The following is a 14,955-nucleotide window of genomic DNA, read 5'->3' on the forward strand; positions in this document are numbered from 1 at the left end:
TGGGCCAGTCTCTAGATTCTTCTTTGGCCAAAGAAGGATGACTTTTAATGCATCCAGCTGAATTGTACTGTGAACAGTGAGAGCTGTGTTGTCTTAAAGCTTGACCATGCTGCTGTTCACTGCATGCCCGCTCATTGCAGTGTCTAGAGAGTGAGAGTTAACAGTGCGTTTGGGGATCGTGAAGTTGTGGAAATCGTCTTGTTGGTAACATGCTGCTATTGCCTGGGAAGGAGAATCTAGCAGATTTTTTTTTTTAAGTGTTTAATTTGTTCAGCTAATATGTTACTTTTTATACATAAGGAAATTTAAACTTGGTAGAAGGTATTTACTGGTAAAAGGTATTTACTTGGTAAAAGGTATTTACTGGACAATAAGCTGGTCTTTTGAACTGTAGAAACTTAAAGTTTTGTTTCATTTTTGTTTGTTTGGTTTCGGGGGTCACTCAGAAGCCATTTAAGGCATAAAGGACTAAGATAAAACTTGCAAATTATTTGCAATGAATCAGCATTATTCTGATGTTTGGGTGTTTTTTTTTTTAACTTTTTATTTTATATTGGAGTATGCTGCTGCTGCTGCTAAGTCTCTTCAGTCGTGTCCGACTCTGTGCGACCCCATAGACGGCAGCCCACCAGGCTCCGCCGTCCCTGGGATTCCCCGGGCAAGAACACTGGAGTGGGTTGCCATTTCCTTCTCCAGTGCATGAGAGTGAAAAGTGAAAGTGAAGTCGCTCAGTCGTGTCCAACTCTTAGCGACCCCATGGACTGCAGCCTACCAGGCCCTTCCATCCATGGGATTTTCCAGGCAAGAGAACTGGAGTGGGGTGCCATGGCCTTCTCCAATACTGGAGTATAGCTGATTAACAATGTTGTGATAGTTTCAGGTGGACAGCAAAAGCACTTAGCCATACATATGCATGTATCCATTTTCCCCCAAACTCCCCTCCCTTCCAGGCTGCCTCTTAACATTGAGCAGGCATAGTTAGGGAGTTTGGGGTGGACCTGTATACACTGCTGTATTTAAAATGGATAACCAGGTTCCAATGGGAACCCTGTATTCTGATATTTGGAATGAGATGGGAGACTTATCCAGCTTCTATACAATGTATGGAAAAGAGCAACTCATGCCCAGACGTTCCAGATCACAAAGGCTTCTGTCAGAATTGTTTGGACTGTTTGATTAATTCAGGTGTCTGCCTAAGGAAGAAAATGAAAAGAAGTTGGGTAGTATGTGTCAACAATAACTTCTTATTTAGGCAGTATCTTAGGGGCTTCCCTCATAGCTCAGTTGGTAAAGAATCCGCCTGCAATGCAGGAGGCCCCAGTTCGATTCCTGGATCGGGAAGATCCACTGGAGGAGGGATGGGCTACCCACTCCGGTATTCTTGGGCTTCCCTTGTGGCTCAGCTGGTAAAGAATCTGCCTGCAATGCAGCAGACCTGGGTTCGGAAGATCTCTGAGTTAGGAAGATCCCCTGGAGAAGGGAAAGGCTACCCACTCCAGTATTCTGGCCTGGAGAATTCCATGGACTGTATAGTCCGTGGGGTGGCAGAGTTGGACGTGACTGAGCAACTTTTACTTTCACTTGTGGGCATGTGGAAATGTTTTGAACCTTCTGTTTTCTGATCATTATTTCATGGCATCACAGTGCCATTGAGAGATTGGTGTCTTCACATGGTCACAGTTATTTAAATTGGTGTTGGTCAAAATACAAGATGAGTTCCATTAACATTTTGTTTCTGATGTAATCAGTGAATCATGAAATCAATGGACAGGGGAATCATGGCTAACTTTTTTTTCATTAATGAAATAGAATATAATAAAATGTAATCTTGCTCCTTGTTCTTCAAACTTAACAACCTTATATTATCTAGGAGCTTGTTAGAAATAGAGAATTGAAGGTCCCACCCAGACCTACCTACCTTGTCATAATATGAATTAATCGTCACTGAAACTAAATCCCAGCATTAATGTCTACAAAACATTGAAATGGAAAAAGTAAAATTGATTACAAACACAACTCCCCACATTCATTAAATTATTTCAGTTTGTTGTGTTCAGGTACATATGAGCTTATACTTTAGTACATTTATCCCTCAGTATCCGAGGGGGATCGGTTCCCACCCTGTACTGAAATCTGTGGATGGTCAAGTTCCTTATATGAAATGGCCTAGTATTTGCATAACCTACACACATCTATAGGAGAAGGCAATGGCACCCCACTCCAGTACTCTTGCCTGGAAAATCCCATGGACGGAGGAGCCTGGTAGGCTGCAGTCCATGGGGTCGCAAAGAGTCGGACATGACTGAGCGCCTTCACTTTCACTTTTCACTTTCATGCATTGGAGAAAGAAATGGCAACCCACTCCAGTGTTCTTGCCTGGGGAATCCCAGGGATGGGGGAGCCTGGTGGGCTGCCATCTGTGGGATCGCACAGAGTCGGACACGACTGAAGCGACTTAGTAGCAGCAGTAGCACACACATCTATGCAGATACTTTAAGTCTTTTCTAAGTTGTAAATAGTTGCTGGTGCATAGCAAGTTTTACCTTTTGGAACTTTCTGGAATTTTTTTTTCTGAATATTTTTGATCTATGGCTGGTTGTGGGTATGGGCCTTCTGGATATGGAGGGCCAACTGCATATTTCCGTGGGTCATAGTCAAAACAATTTTGAAATGCATTGTTTTAGATGTGAGTGATGAAATCATATCTCTGGTTGTGGTCTTATCATTAACTGTGGGAGAGATTTCTTTGCTTTGCATTTGAATCATCTCTAAAGTTTTCTAATATCTCTGTCTTCCAACTCACAGTTTCTTCTAATATTAGTAGTCTCTTGCTTTTTTGTTCTCTTCTTCATATCTTCTGTACTTCAGTCCTCAGAACTGTACTCAGTGTTGTGTGTCCACTTCACTGGGAGATTGATGCTAATTAGCATGAGTTTTCTGTTTCAATGTTCTTGGCACCAAAGTTGAAGGAGAGAATTATCAAGTTATGCAGTGCTCTTTCTTTCTCAGTTTGTTATGTCTTCCTTCCAAATGTTAGATGCAACAACAGTATTTTGTTCTGGATATAATTAAGTCAGTCTTCTTTCTGTGCAAGTATGCATAGCATGTCTTAAATGCTATGAACAGAATATTAAGAAGAAATATGTGTAACATGGAAGTCTGCCTTTATATCCCCAGCTATATTTAAAACAAGCAATTGTGGCTTTAGTTTCCTGTATTCCAACCTAGCCTGGTATAGGCCAGATAGAGGAAGCTAACCTCTTCTGTCATTATTAAGAGAAATGCTGATTTCCTGGAATGTGACCCTAAAATGGAAGTAAATCATACCGCAGACTTGTATTTAGTGTTAGTTCCTTTGACCAGCAGTATGCAGTACAACTTACTGTAATTAAGCAGCTTAGAAAATACGTACTTTCTGTGACTCTGAGACAACTGGTGAACAGCAACAATGCTTATCAAATTTTTATCGAGTCCTCTTTCACTAGTGTTAAACATTTCGTGTCGCACAACCACACATGTGTTGCTACTGGTTCCACTCTTTTCTCCGTCCAGTTATTCCATTTAATTTGTACTTTGTTTTAAAGGGCCTCTGAAGTAAATTTTATTTTACCTTAGGAACCCTACAGGGGTGCTCCAGAAAAGGGGGAGAAACAGAGCATTTTGAAATCTGTAACCTTATGAAAATGAAGGGACTTGTTACCACACATCCTTCTGTTCAATGGTTATGTCAGACTTGTTAGTATTGACAGCAGAATTGCAAACGATTACTAATTTTTTTAGCCATTTTATCCATACTCTTTAACAGTATGATCAACATGTATTTGTTAATATTAAATGAATTTTCCTCTAATATTTTTTGTGCATTTTCCCCCCTTTTCCATGAAGGCCTTATCTGTTTGGAGCGGGGTGTTTTTCCATAAAAGCTCCATGGTGAGTCTCAGTTCAGTCCCGCATGCCTAATTCATTTGCTGTACTCTCCGAAAGTAACTCTGTTTTGTACTTTGTTTTCAATTGCATGGCCTGATCACAGATAGATGCACCGAATTACTGAGTCATTGGTAGATGTTGGTATTTATGCCTGAAAAGATTAGTTTTCTTGGTTTCATTTCATTTCTTGAAAATTTGCATTAAAAAATCATAGAATAATATTTAAAAAAAAAGAAAGGAGAAGAATTCTCTCATAATAATGCTGGTATATAAGACATGGCCAACACCCACATTTAAAGCTTTTAGTATTATAGTGATAGAAGATAGAAACTCCCTATATGACATGCTGAACTTCTGAAGACATGATTTATTTTGAAATATAAATATATTTGTTATACTAAAAATACCCTATAAATTTTTACTGCATTTTATTTGGTACCAAAGGCAAAAGAGTCCGTTCTGTTTTGAATAGTTTAGGTAGTTAAAGAGCTAGCTACATGGGGAAATTTGGGTTTTACGTACAAACTCGTAAATTCCTAAATAACTTATTATTTTGAGTTATTAGCACCTACCCACTATAACTCATTTACATTCTTATATGAGTGCATAAAATATAACTTTGTCAGTCTTAGCATGATGATCATAGAAAAGAAACAGTATATTTCATACTTTTATGTAAAGATGTGCAATAGAATGTGTCTAGAGCTTGGTGTAATATGTTTAACAAAATAGTTAAGAGTCAGAGCTCCAGAATCAGACTGTCTAGGTCTTAAATTCCAGGTCACACACTTACTACCCATATGATCTTGGGCACTTTTCTAAAGCCAGTCTATATCTTGGTTTCCTTATCTCTATTAGAGTTACCAGTAGTACCTACCTTATAGGTTCATTATGAGGATTAAATGAACCAACGTATAAATTACTTAGAACAGTCCCTGGCACATAATAAGAGCTCAGTAAATGTTACCTGCCATGCTCTGATTTCTTTTCTGGTTTAAGGGGGAAATTCCATTTTTGAGAAGAAACTTCTTTAAGTTAGATCTTTATTTTGTTTTGGTTCTAGGAATGAGTGAGCCCAAGAGACATTTTGGTTAATTTATATCAATTTTATAAATTTAGTCAGAATACATGTATGTGCAATTCTCATAACTACTTCTGAGACTTGTTTATACTGTCTTATGGTCCTAGGGAAAAGTCTTACAGTCTTTTTTCCTCTTGGACAAAAAGAAACTTAAATAATTTGACACAAACTAATTTCAGTGTTCATACGCTAATAGGAACATCTGAAAATTTCATTATTGCATTAGAGTAGGGTGATAAATCATCGTAAAGATTTACTCTTTAGAATGTAGTATCAAAATTAGTACACAGATTGTGAAACTGTGATAAGCAAATTCAGGCTATACATGAGTAAAAATTCCCTGAAAGTCAATCTTCATTCTTGTGTTAACTAGATTTTCTTCCAAAAACAAATAAGATGCATGGATCTTACTGAGGAGCTTGTAGCAAACAGTGGAGTTTTAAATGCCAGATTCAACATATGACAAGATTTCTTTGTAGACTCAATTTAGAACTGAATTCCATCTCGGGATAAATTTCTCATTTTAAGTACAAAGAAAAGAGTTTTAGTATGTTAATAAAGTTTGAAGTTTTAGCATAGATGTAAAGATGGAATGACAAATGTTGTATGTGAAATAAGAAAAGCCCATGCCTTCAACAGCTTATGTGCTCCTCAAATTTAAGCAAAAGCACTTGTCAACCAGAAATGATTTGAGGTTGAAACAAGATTAAAAGAGCCAGATTAAAGAAAGGGATATATGAAATATAGTAGACTTTTAAATCATTGCCTGTCTTTTAGAAGACTGCTTTGTGGTTTGTTTGATGCCATCGTTAGCTAGCAAGAAACTCGTTTTTAGTCACTTGTACTAGCCTAAAAGATCCTCCTTTAAAATACGTCTCTTTACTGGTGATGCATGTTTTTCCCATTAAGATCTTAATGAAACCTCAAATTAAGGCAGCAAAATGAATATAAATTTGACAACTTCTTCCATGTTGTTTATAAAAAGCTTCTTTGTTTTAAGAGTTTTTACTATTTTTCCATGTTGTTTAGCATTCAACCTGAGAATGTTTTTATTTACTGTTTTAGAATAAATATTATGTTAAATAAAATTATTTATTTCATCAAGTTTTTAGGACTTTCAGTATAGGGTAGGATTTGTATTTTGGAAGAATATGAAACTTTTATAGTTCCTTTTAAAATGTTATATGAATTTCATACAAATTTTTATTATTTTTCAGTTGAAACAGTTATATTTAGCTGAGATTTTGCTTTTGATCGATCACAATTTCTGCTCATTTCTCCATTCTTTGATAAACTGTTTTAATTGTTTAAATGCATGTGGCTTCAGATGAGTCAGTTTATAATAATTTCTTTTCCTTTGACAACCAAATAAGCTTGTTGGAAAGTTAACTATGCAGACCAACTTCAACACTTGAGCCATTTTATACATTCTGAAGATTATGTGTTTTCTAGGATTTGGGAATTTAAATGATGGTATAAATGATGTAAAAGAATCACACACATGATACACTTTTTAAATGCAGAAAATTTAAGAGAAATACAGTGAAATTTTAAAAATGAATTTTGCTTTCAATATTACAAATAAGTAGCAAGTTGTTATGGAGTTCCTAATCTGCATCTAGTAAACTTTCCTAGTTTTTGAATTTCTTAGTGAAAGAAAAAATATATGCAGAACAGTATAGACAAAAGGTAGTTCATTTGAATATATCTTTATAGTATATAAGGGTAATTTTAAAAAAGAGTTAAAACTTACGTATCAAATTATATTTAAAGTTTTAATTAGTGCCAAGTTTTCAATATGTTTATAAATAGTTAATTTAAACTAATCTAGTTATTCTGACACTACTGAAAAAAATATAAATTCATTTTCAGAAGAAAAGATTTATATGGAGAGGAGACTCTTATCTGCCGGGTTCAAAGAAAATCTCTTAGATCTTTAAAAAGAATTTGTGATAGAGTACTTTTAGATACCTGGTTAGTATCTTTTTAAAATATATAGTACTTTCATTTTCCTTCTTAGTTTTTATTTTCGAAAATAAATCTGAGAATGCGGGAAACTTCTAAATTCCTTTTGAAAGGCTAATCACAGTGAGGAATATAAAGAAAAGCTTTTTCTCTTTAACACAAGGTATAACACCACTTGTAATTCTTATATAAATATTGTCTAAGATTTGAACTAAAGTATTGCCTGTACCCTTGTGATTTAGGGAATGAAAGAAACGGTGCTTCTATCTCAGCTGAGCCCTTTTCCATGCTTGTGTCCTAAACAAGGCCCCAGACCTCATTGTTGCTTTTCATGCCATCCACAGATTCACCACTCATATCCTATTTTATAGAACATAGAAAATTATCCAGATGCACATAATTTTGCTATAATTTTAAAGCCTATATCATTAGAGTCTTGCTTTTTTTTTTTTTTGGTCTGTCTGTGGTTAGAGTGTGGAGAAAAAAACAAGCAGAGAAATTTAATATGTTTATCTGACTGAATTACATAATACAGAAGGAGCCAATGGGTAACTTCAATAGTCTTTGTAAATATTTTTAAAGATGTCATCATGTTAGTGTCCCTAGAACATCTGATGGCATTAAAAATGATTCTCTTTCTATGGTTAGATGGTTAGGTCTCCCAGAAGAAATGACGAAATATTAAAATCCTGAGTTTCAATTTAGCACTTTATTTGTTATTGTTTTTTAATCATATATTTATATTAGTTTTGATTTTGTTGTCTCTTAATAAGTTTTGTAAATGTGATGTTTTCTGATATGGTGAAGGTCGAATTCATTCTGTAGTCCATTATGTTTTGCTCACAAGTGAAGGCAAATTTTTCTTTTAATTTTTGACCTTGGAATTATTTATGGCACAGGAGAGTATAGTGCAGGAGTCATTAATGGATAGGAGTCCACCAGCTCTATCAGGATGTTTTGTATTCATTTGTAACGATGACACAATTGAATTTCTGGACCCCCGTATACACATAATTTTTTTTCTATCAACTCATAATTGAGTAAATTAGTTAAGCAGTGAGAGGCATTTGTTTTAAACTTGCAAATGTCTTATAATAGAATTTTTAAAGTCTCTTTCAGAAGATAAAGGGAGATAGATATTGAGAAGAAAGAAAAGAAGGCTAATATTGGAGTGCTTTTCTAAAATGGTTGGAACACCAATCTATAAATAAGCATGAGTTACAAGGCTAGCACTTTTCTCTTTTATTCTTTTCACATATGTATCATTTTTCAATATTTTATCTTTCTGCCAATAAAAGGTAATTTTGCAATAGAAATATTTTGGGTCATTGGGAAAAGTTCAATTCTGCTTCCACCCAATATTCCACCTGGTCTTGGTCTTTTAAAATTTTAGGATAAAGGGGAAATTGAATCAATATTAAATTTTCTTCCTTTGGATATTTCATATAGAAAATACTTTATTAATAATAATATTTTCTTTAGATTATGTCTCTTTTCTATTTTTCTGAAAATCTTGTACACATATACTGCACATATTTAAAATTTCTATTTTGCTTAAATACCATAATCATTCCAAAGGTAGATTGATGATAGGACTAACTTGTTATGACTATGTTCACCAAATATGCTAAGTACCCAATACATTGCCTTGTGTCATGTAGGAGGTGGCAAGTTATTTTCAGGGATAAAAACTTTTAATATTAAATGCGAACTTTTACTAATGTGATTTATGAAGGCCCTATCAGAAGAATAAGAAGAAATGATGAAATATAAGAATAAAAATGATAACTTTTTCATAATTTTAAGAATATTTTTAACATTAAGGTACTTATTCTCTGCAGGAAGTAATGAGTTTATGTAAAATGATACTATATTGATGGATTTTAGTCATGTGTTCAGAAACTGAGTTATGTGTAACATTAAAGAAGTCTGAGACTTCAGCTTTTGACATTGAATAATTAGACTGTAAGCCAGTAAACATACAAAATATATATTTGCTTGACTAAAGACTAAATTGATTATTATATTACAAAGGTAGCCAACTGGCCCAGTAGCAAGTTTTAAAATCTATTTAGTATACATAGCTTAGATGCACCATAGACTCTCTTAAGAAGTGGCATGCTACTTGTTTTCTGTCTTGTTGCTTCAGTTCAGTTCAGTTCAGTCACACAGTCGTTTCCAACTCTTTGTGACGCCATGGATTGCAGCATGCCAGGCCTCCCTGTCCATCACCAACTCCCAGAGTTTACTCAAATTCCGGTGTCCATTGAGTCAGTGATGCCATCCAACCATCTCATCTTCTGTCATCCCCTTCTCCTCCCGCCTTCGATCTTTCCCAGCATCAGGGTATTTTCAAATGAGTCAGTTCTTCACATCAGGTGGCCAAAGTATTGGAGCGTCAGGTTCAGTCTTGTTGCTTACCACATGATTTAAACAACAAAAACAAAAATAACTCAGGAATTTGCAAAGAACTTTGAATTTGTATATTTTGTACTGTCATTGCTCCTTGATGGTGATTCTAGTAAAAAAATAAGTCATACAGTAGAAACACCTTTCAAAAAAATTCTGGAATATTTTTCCCCCCTTCTCTCCTCAGCCTTCCAGCCTCCAGAAACTAGCCAATGGAAGTTAAAAGATGCTATTAATAGTTACAGGAACTTACAGTTCCCTGATAGCAGTTCGATAACAGAAACGAGGGCTCAGTGGTAAAGAATCCACCTGTCAATGCAGGAGACAGAGGAGACGTGGGTTTGATCCCTGGGTCAGGAAGATCCCTTGGAGGAGGAATTGGCAACCCACCCCAGTATTCTTGCTGGGAAAATCCAAGTCCATGGGGTTGCAAAGAATTGGTCATTACTGAGCGCACACACAATGGAAATAAAGACTACGAAGGAACCTTTCAAATAGCTGAGAAAAGAAGAGAAGCGAAAGGCAGAGGTGAAAGGGAAAGAAATACTGAACTGAATGTAGAATTCCAGAGAATAGCAAGGAGAGACAAGAAAGCCTTCTTAAGTGAACAATGCAAAGAAATAGAGGAAAATAATAGAATGGGAAAGACTAGAGATCACTTCAAGAAAATTGAAGATACCAAAGGAACAGTTCATGCAAAGATGAGCACAATAAAAAACAGAAACAGTAAGACCTAACAGAAGCAGAAGAGATGGCAGGGAGGGATACACAGAAGAACTGTACAAAAAAGGTCTTAATGACCTGGATAACCATGATGGTGTGGTCACTCACATTCTGGAGTGTAATGTCAAGTGGGCCTTAAGAAGCATTACTATAAACAAAGCTGGTGGAGATGATGGAATTCCCGCTGAGCTATTTAAAATCCTAAAAGATGTTGCTGTTAAAGTGCTGCACTCAACATACCAGCAAATTTTGAAAACTCAGCAGTGGCCACAGGTCTGGAAGAAGGTCAGTTTTCATTCTAGTCCCAAAGAAGGCCAGTGCCAAAGAATGTTCAAACTACCATACAACTGTGCTCATTTCACATGCTAGCAAGGTAATGCTCAAAATCCTTCAAGCCAGGCTTCTACAGTATGTGAACCAAGAACTTCCAGATGTGTAAGCGGGATTTAGGAAAGGCAGAGGAACCAGAGATCAAATTGTGAACATCGTTGGATCATAGAAAAAGCAAGAGAGTTCCAGGAAACATCTACTTCTTCATTGACTACATGAAAGCCTTTGAGTGTGTGGATCACAACAAACTGGGGAAAATTCTTAAAGAGTTGGGAATACCAAACCACCTTACCTGCCTCCTGAAAGGCCTGTATGCAGGTCAAGAAGCAACAGTTAGAACTGGACATGGAACAGTGGGCTGGTTCAGAATTGGAAAACTACATCAAGGCTGTATACTGTCACCTTGCTTATTTAACTTACATGCAGGTTAAGTATGTCATGCAAAATGCCAGGCTGGATAAATCACAAACTGGAATCAAGATCGCCAGCCTTTGATATGCAGATGATACTACCTGATGGCGGAAAGTGAAGAGGAACTAAAGCGCCGAGGAGCTCAGGTGCTGCTTGGTGAGGGTCAAAGCGGAGAGTGAAAAATTAGGCTTAAAACTCAGCTTTCAAAAAACTAAGATCAGAGCGTTCAGTCCCATCAATTCATGGCAAATAGATGGGAAAAAAGTGGAAGCAGTGACAGATTCTATTTTTGGGGGCTCCAAAATCACTGCAGGTGGTGACTGCAGCCATACTTGCTCCTTGGAGGAAAAGCTATGACAAACCTAGGCAGCGTATTAAAAAGCAGAGGCATCACTTTGCTGACAAAGGTCCATGTAGTTAAAGTTACGGTTTTTCCAGTAATCATGTATGGATATGAGAGTTAGACCATAAAGAAGGCTGAGCACCAAAGAATTGATGCTTTCAAATTGTGGTGCTGGAAGAGACTCTTGAGAGTCCCTTGGATTGCAGGGAGATCAGATCAGTTAGTCCTAAAGGAAATCAACCCTGAGTACTCATTGGAAGGACTGATGCTGAAGCTGAAGCTCCAGTATTTTGGCCACCTGATGTGAAGAGCTAACTCATTGGAAAAGATCCTATGCTGGGAAAGATTGAAGGCTAAAGGAGAAGAGGGTGGCAGACCATGAGGTGGTTATATAGTATCACCAACTCAGTGGACATGAATTTGAGCAAACTCCAGGAGATAGTGAAGGACAGAGAAGCCTGGTGTGCTGCAGTCCATGGGATCACAAAGAGTTGGACGTGACTGAGCGACTGAACAACAACATCGCAGCTGTGGCAGATGCAGCAGAGATATGACATTGTTGGTAGAAACATTCATTTTATCACAGAGTCTTGACACACACACGAAGCTATTATTTTATGCCCTGTCAGTGGAAGTCTTCGGTGTTTTAGGCATGGATGTGATTTTTATGGGTAATAACTTGGAGTGTTTAGAAAATGTTAATGTTGGAAAGAAGAGGCCTTGTCATATATGACAAGGTGCATTGTATGGATTTTGTCAAAGGCACACACCAAAAGCACCAAGCAGAGTGGCTTCTGATCCAGACATTTTGCTTTCCCTACCAGGAAGACATCAAAACAGAGGGCTCAGGAAATCAGATATGTGAGAGACTATTTCAGGTGTCATAACACCTGGAAACTGAGATTACCAAACTGAAGTCTGATCTTTTAAAAACTTAGTTGAAGACTGTGTGCTATTAAGAGATAGTTGGCATTAAGAACTAAGATATGGGAAGGCACTGCCCTGAGCGCTTTCTGCATGTTACAAAATCAGTGGTTCTTAAACCTGAGCGGTTGCCAGAATCTCCTGGAGGGTTTGTTAAAACCGATTGTCAGAGTGGGGCATGGCTTGAAGATTATTTGCATGTCTAAGAACTTCTCAGTGCCAGAGTCCACACTTTGAGAACACATGTAATATGGTAATCCTTAAAATAACCCTACGAGGTAGGCATTATGATCTTTCTATTTTATATATTGGTTGTGTGAGGTCTCAGAGGTTAAGTAACTTAAACGAAATTCACACAGGTGCTTTTGCACCTGGGATTCAGATTCATGTTTTTACCTGACCCTCAAAACCCAATCTTTCTCCATCTAACCTTCATTAAAAGACAAAGAGATAAAGGATAATGAGCAAAGGAAAGTAGAAATAATGTCATTTGACATTGGAGACTGTCTAGCAGAGTTTATAAGGTCCCTGGCGAAATTGCTAAGGAACTCTGGGGGCCGACTTTGACATAGAGAAGAGATACAGGATTGAAAGAAGACAATAGGTTGTTATCAGAAGTTGATTGTACTAGAAGCTGATTTGGGGAAAGCAAAGGGGGAAGCTTGTACTTTTTTATGGTAGTTACGTGAAGTAGCAGAAGTTACTTATTGTATTCTTAAACATTAGAAGAAACAGAACAAAAATAGACCTATCATTTTCACAAATCCACGAAGAAAAAGTACGAAATAGGAAGATCAGTGATTGCATCTAATTGCATCAGATCGGTAGATCTTCTCTCCAGATATTGTCTAACCATAGATCGCATGCGGCTGCGAGCATTGTCAGGGTTCCATTCTGTATCATCTCGTGTTTTCATACATGATGTCTCCATTCAACTGTATTGTCAGCCTCACGTTTTATATTTAACATGAAATGATAAGCTATCCTATTATTATGAGAGGTTTATGCTGGTTTTATTGTTCCACTTTGAAATATCCAGGGAAATATTATCCACTTCAAATAAGTTGACTTGGATTTTGGCAGCACATTCTTCAGAAAGAAGTCAGTTCTTCTTGGTCTTATAAGTTTCTGTTCTGATAATACCCTGAAACTTTGAACTAGTTTTGCTGCCGATCACAGTTCTACTTAAGTCAAAATGCATGTCTACATGGGGCAGAATTTTAAGGGAAATATGTCATTATCTTGAGGACTGTGATTTCATCTTGGTAATTTTTTTTCTATCATTTTATCTTTTAAGCAAAGTTAAACCACCTCCACAAATTTCACCAAGCAAATCAATGGGTGGAGAGTTTTGTGTGGCAGCAACGTTTGGGACATCCCGATCGTGGTTTGCAAATAATGCAGGTCTGAAAAGAGAAAAAGGTATGTGTTTTTACTGAAGTTAAACTTACCATATGTAATTTGTGTTTCTTGAAGAAAACTCATAGCAGTTCTCTTTGAATAAGCTTCAGCCCAATAATAGAATTTTCCCCCCACTCTGTTAGCATTGTCTTTCCTCAACTACTCAAGTCTCATCAACAGGAAAGGCTGTTCTCTCACTATAAATGTGAAATAAATTGCCCACTGAGTGTTTTTATTTTGTTTTGCTGGTGACAATATACAGGTGCTCTCAAAGTTGTCAGTCCCATATCCTTATATGTAGCTTTTACGTTCTTCTCAAACGATTTTCATGCCATTGTCTATGAAGCGTGGAGAGGAAAAATGCTGTTATCCCTATTTTAGAGATGAAGAATTTGAGTTTAGTGAGTTTAAATAATTTAGCTGAAAATGCTAGTTAGTAGGCAATGGTTATCAGTTTGAATCCAGGTTTTCTGATACATCTCTAAGAATAATCAACAACAGCTCTGCCATGTTATAAATTAAGATATAAAAACAGGCTCCCACTCAGAAATAAGGATCATCTTTTATGGTAACCAGTGTCCCTTTGAACTTATATAGTGTTGTTTATTTAAATCCCTTCTTTGACCACCAGAATCAGCTTACAGAAATACTGTATATGATCCCTTATTGTTCTTATGTAGAAAAGAGTCCCTACTTTCCTGGACCAAGTGTTTCATTTTGAATGTTAAAAATTTCCTCTTATTATTGTGATTCTGTTGAAGTAGGTCAGAAACTAAATTGTTAGCGAAGCCCTCTTCTGATGAGTTCCACAGGCTGTATTGTTCTTGGCAAAACGGCTCTCCTTGACGCTTAATACTGGCAGTCAGACATCAGCTCTTTCCCTCGTTATCGCCTTTCAGTGGCCTTTCCTTGGAAATAGGATCCTGGGCACAGCAGGCTCTTTACCTAAGTGGGGGAGGATACTGTGGAGTAGGCCAGCCTTCCATTTTCTTATCCCATCTTTATTTTTTTTGTTACCTCCTTTGCTTTAATGATGCTATCGAAATGACTTTTTGTTACTAGTTAAAACCCTCTGTGAAGCTCCATTTCAAATGCTTCTCCCTTCTGTTCTAATTACCCTTTTAACTTGCTGCTCCTTTGTGTCCCACTGACTGGTCATTAGCCATGTTCTCCAATCAGCTGTAATTGAGTCCTTTGGCAAAGAGATAAGGTGACCCGCCCAGCACTCATGAGGGATTTTATGTGCTCCTAGGTTTACTGTAAAACCCAAGATAGAGGACTAACCCTGTCTTGGTAGTGAGGACATGTGTACTTGTTACAAAGTCATTTGATTAGATCCATATTCAGCAGCTGCCCTCAAAGCATGACTGCCCTTCATTTACTGTGGGGGCCGGTGAGCCCACTGAGAGCAATGAGGGAAGAAGCTTTGGGGGAGGAGGAT

General features: G+C 37.0%; 1 protein-coding gene across 13 annotated transcripts in view; it reads left to right on the forward strand.

The window, feature by feature from the left end:
- Positions 1 to 14,955, forward strand: part of BCAS3 (BCAS3 microtubule associated cell migration factor) — a 589,835-nt gene that overhangs the window by 250,650 nt on the left and 324,230 nt on the right. For 11 of the 13 annotated variants that reach the window (XM_044939593.2, XM_044939594.2, XM_044939599.2 and 8 more), the window contains 2 exons: positions 3,886 to 3,930; positions 13,411 to 13,535. In XM_044939593.2, coding sequence (XP_044795528.2) covers positions 3,886 to 3,930; positions 13,411 to 13,535 — 170 coding nt within the window. The remainder of the gene's footprint in view (positions 1 to 3,885; positions 3,931 to 13,410; positions 13,536 to 14,955) is intronic. The other 2 variants (XM_044939589.1, XM_044939595.1) reach the window with 1 other exon arrangement.

The sequence above is a fragment of the Bubalus bubalis genome, chromosome 3, assembly GCF_019923935.1.
Source record: "Bubalus bubalis isolate 160015118507 breed Murrah chromosome 3, NDDB_SH_1, whole genome shotgun sequence".
Taxonomy (NCBI): domain Eukaryota; kingdom Metazoa; phylum Chordata; class Mammalia; order Artiodactyla; family Bovidae; genus Bubalus; species Bubalus bubalis.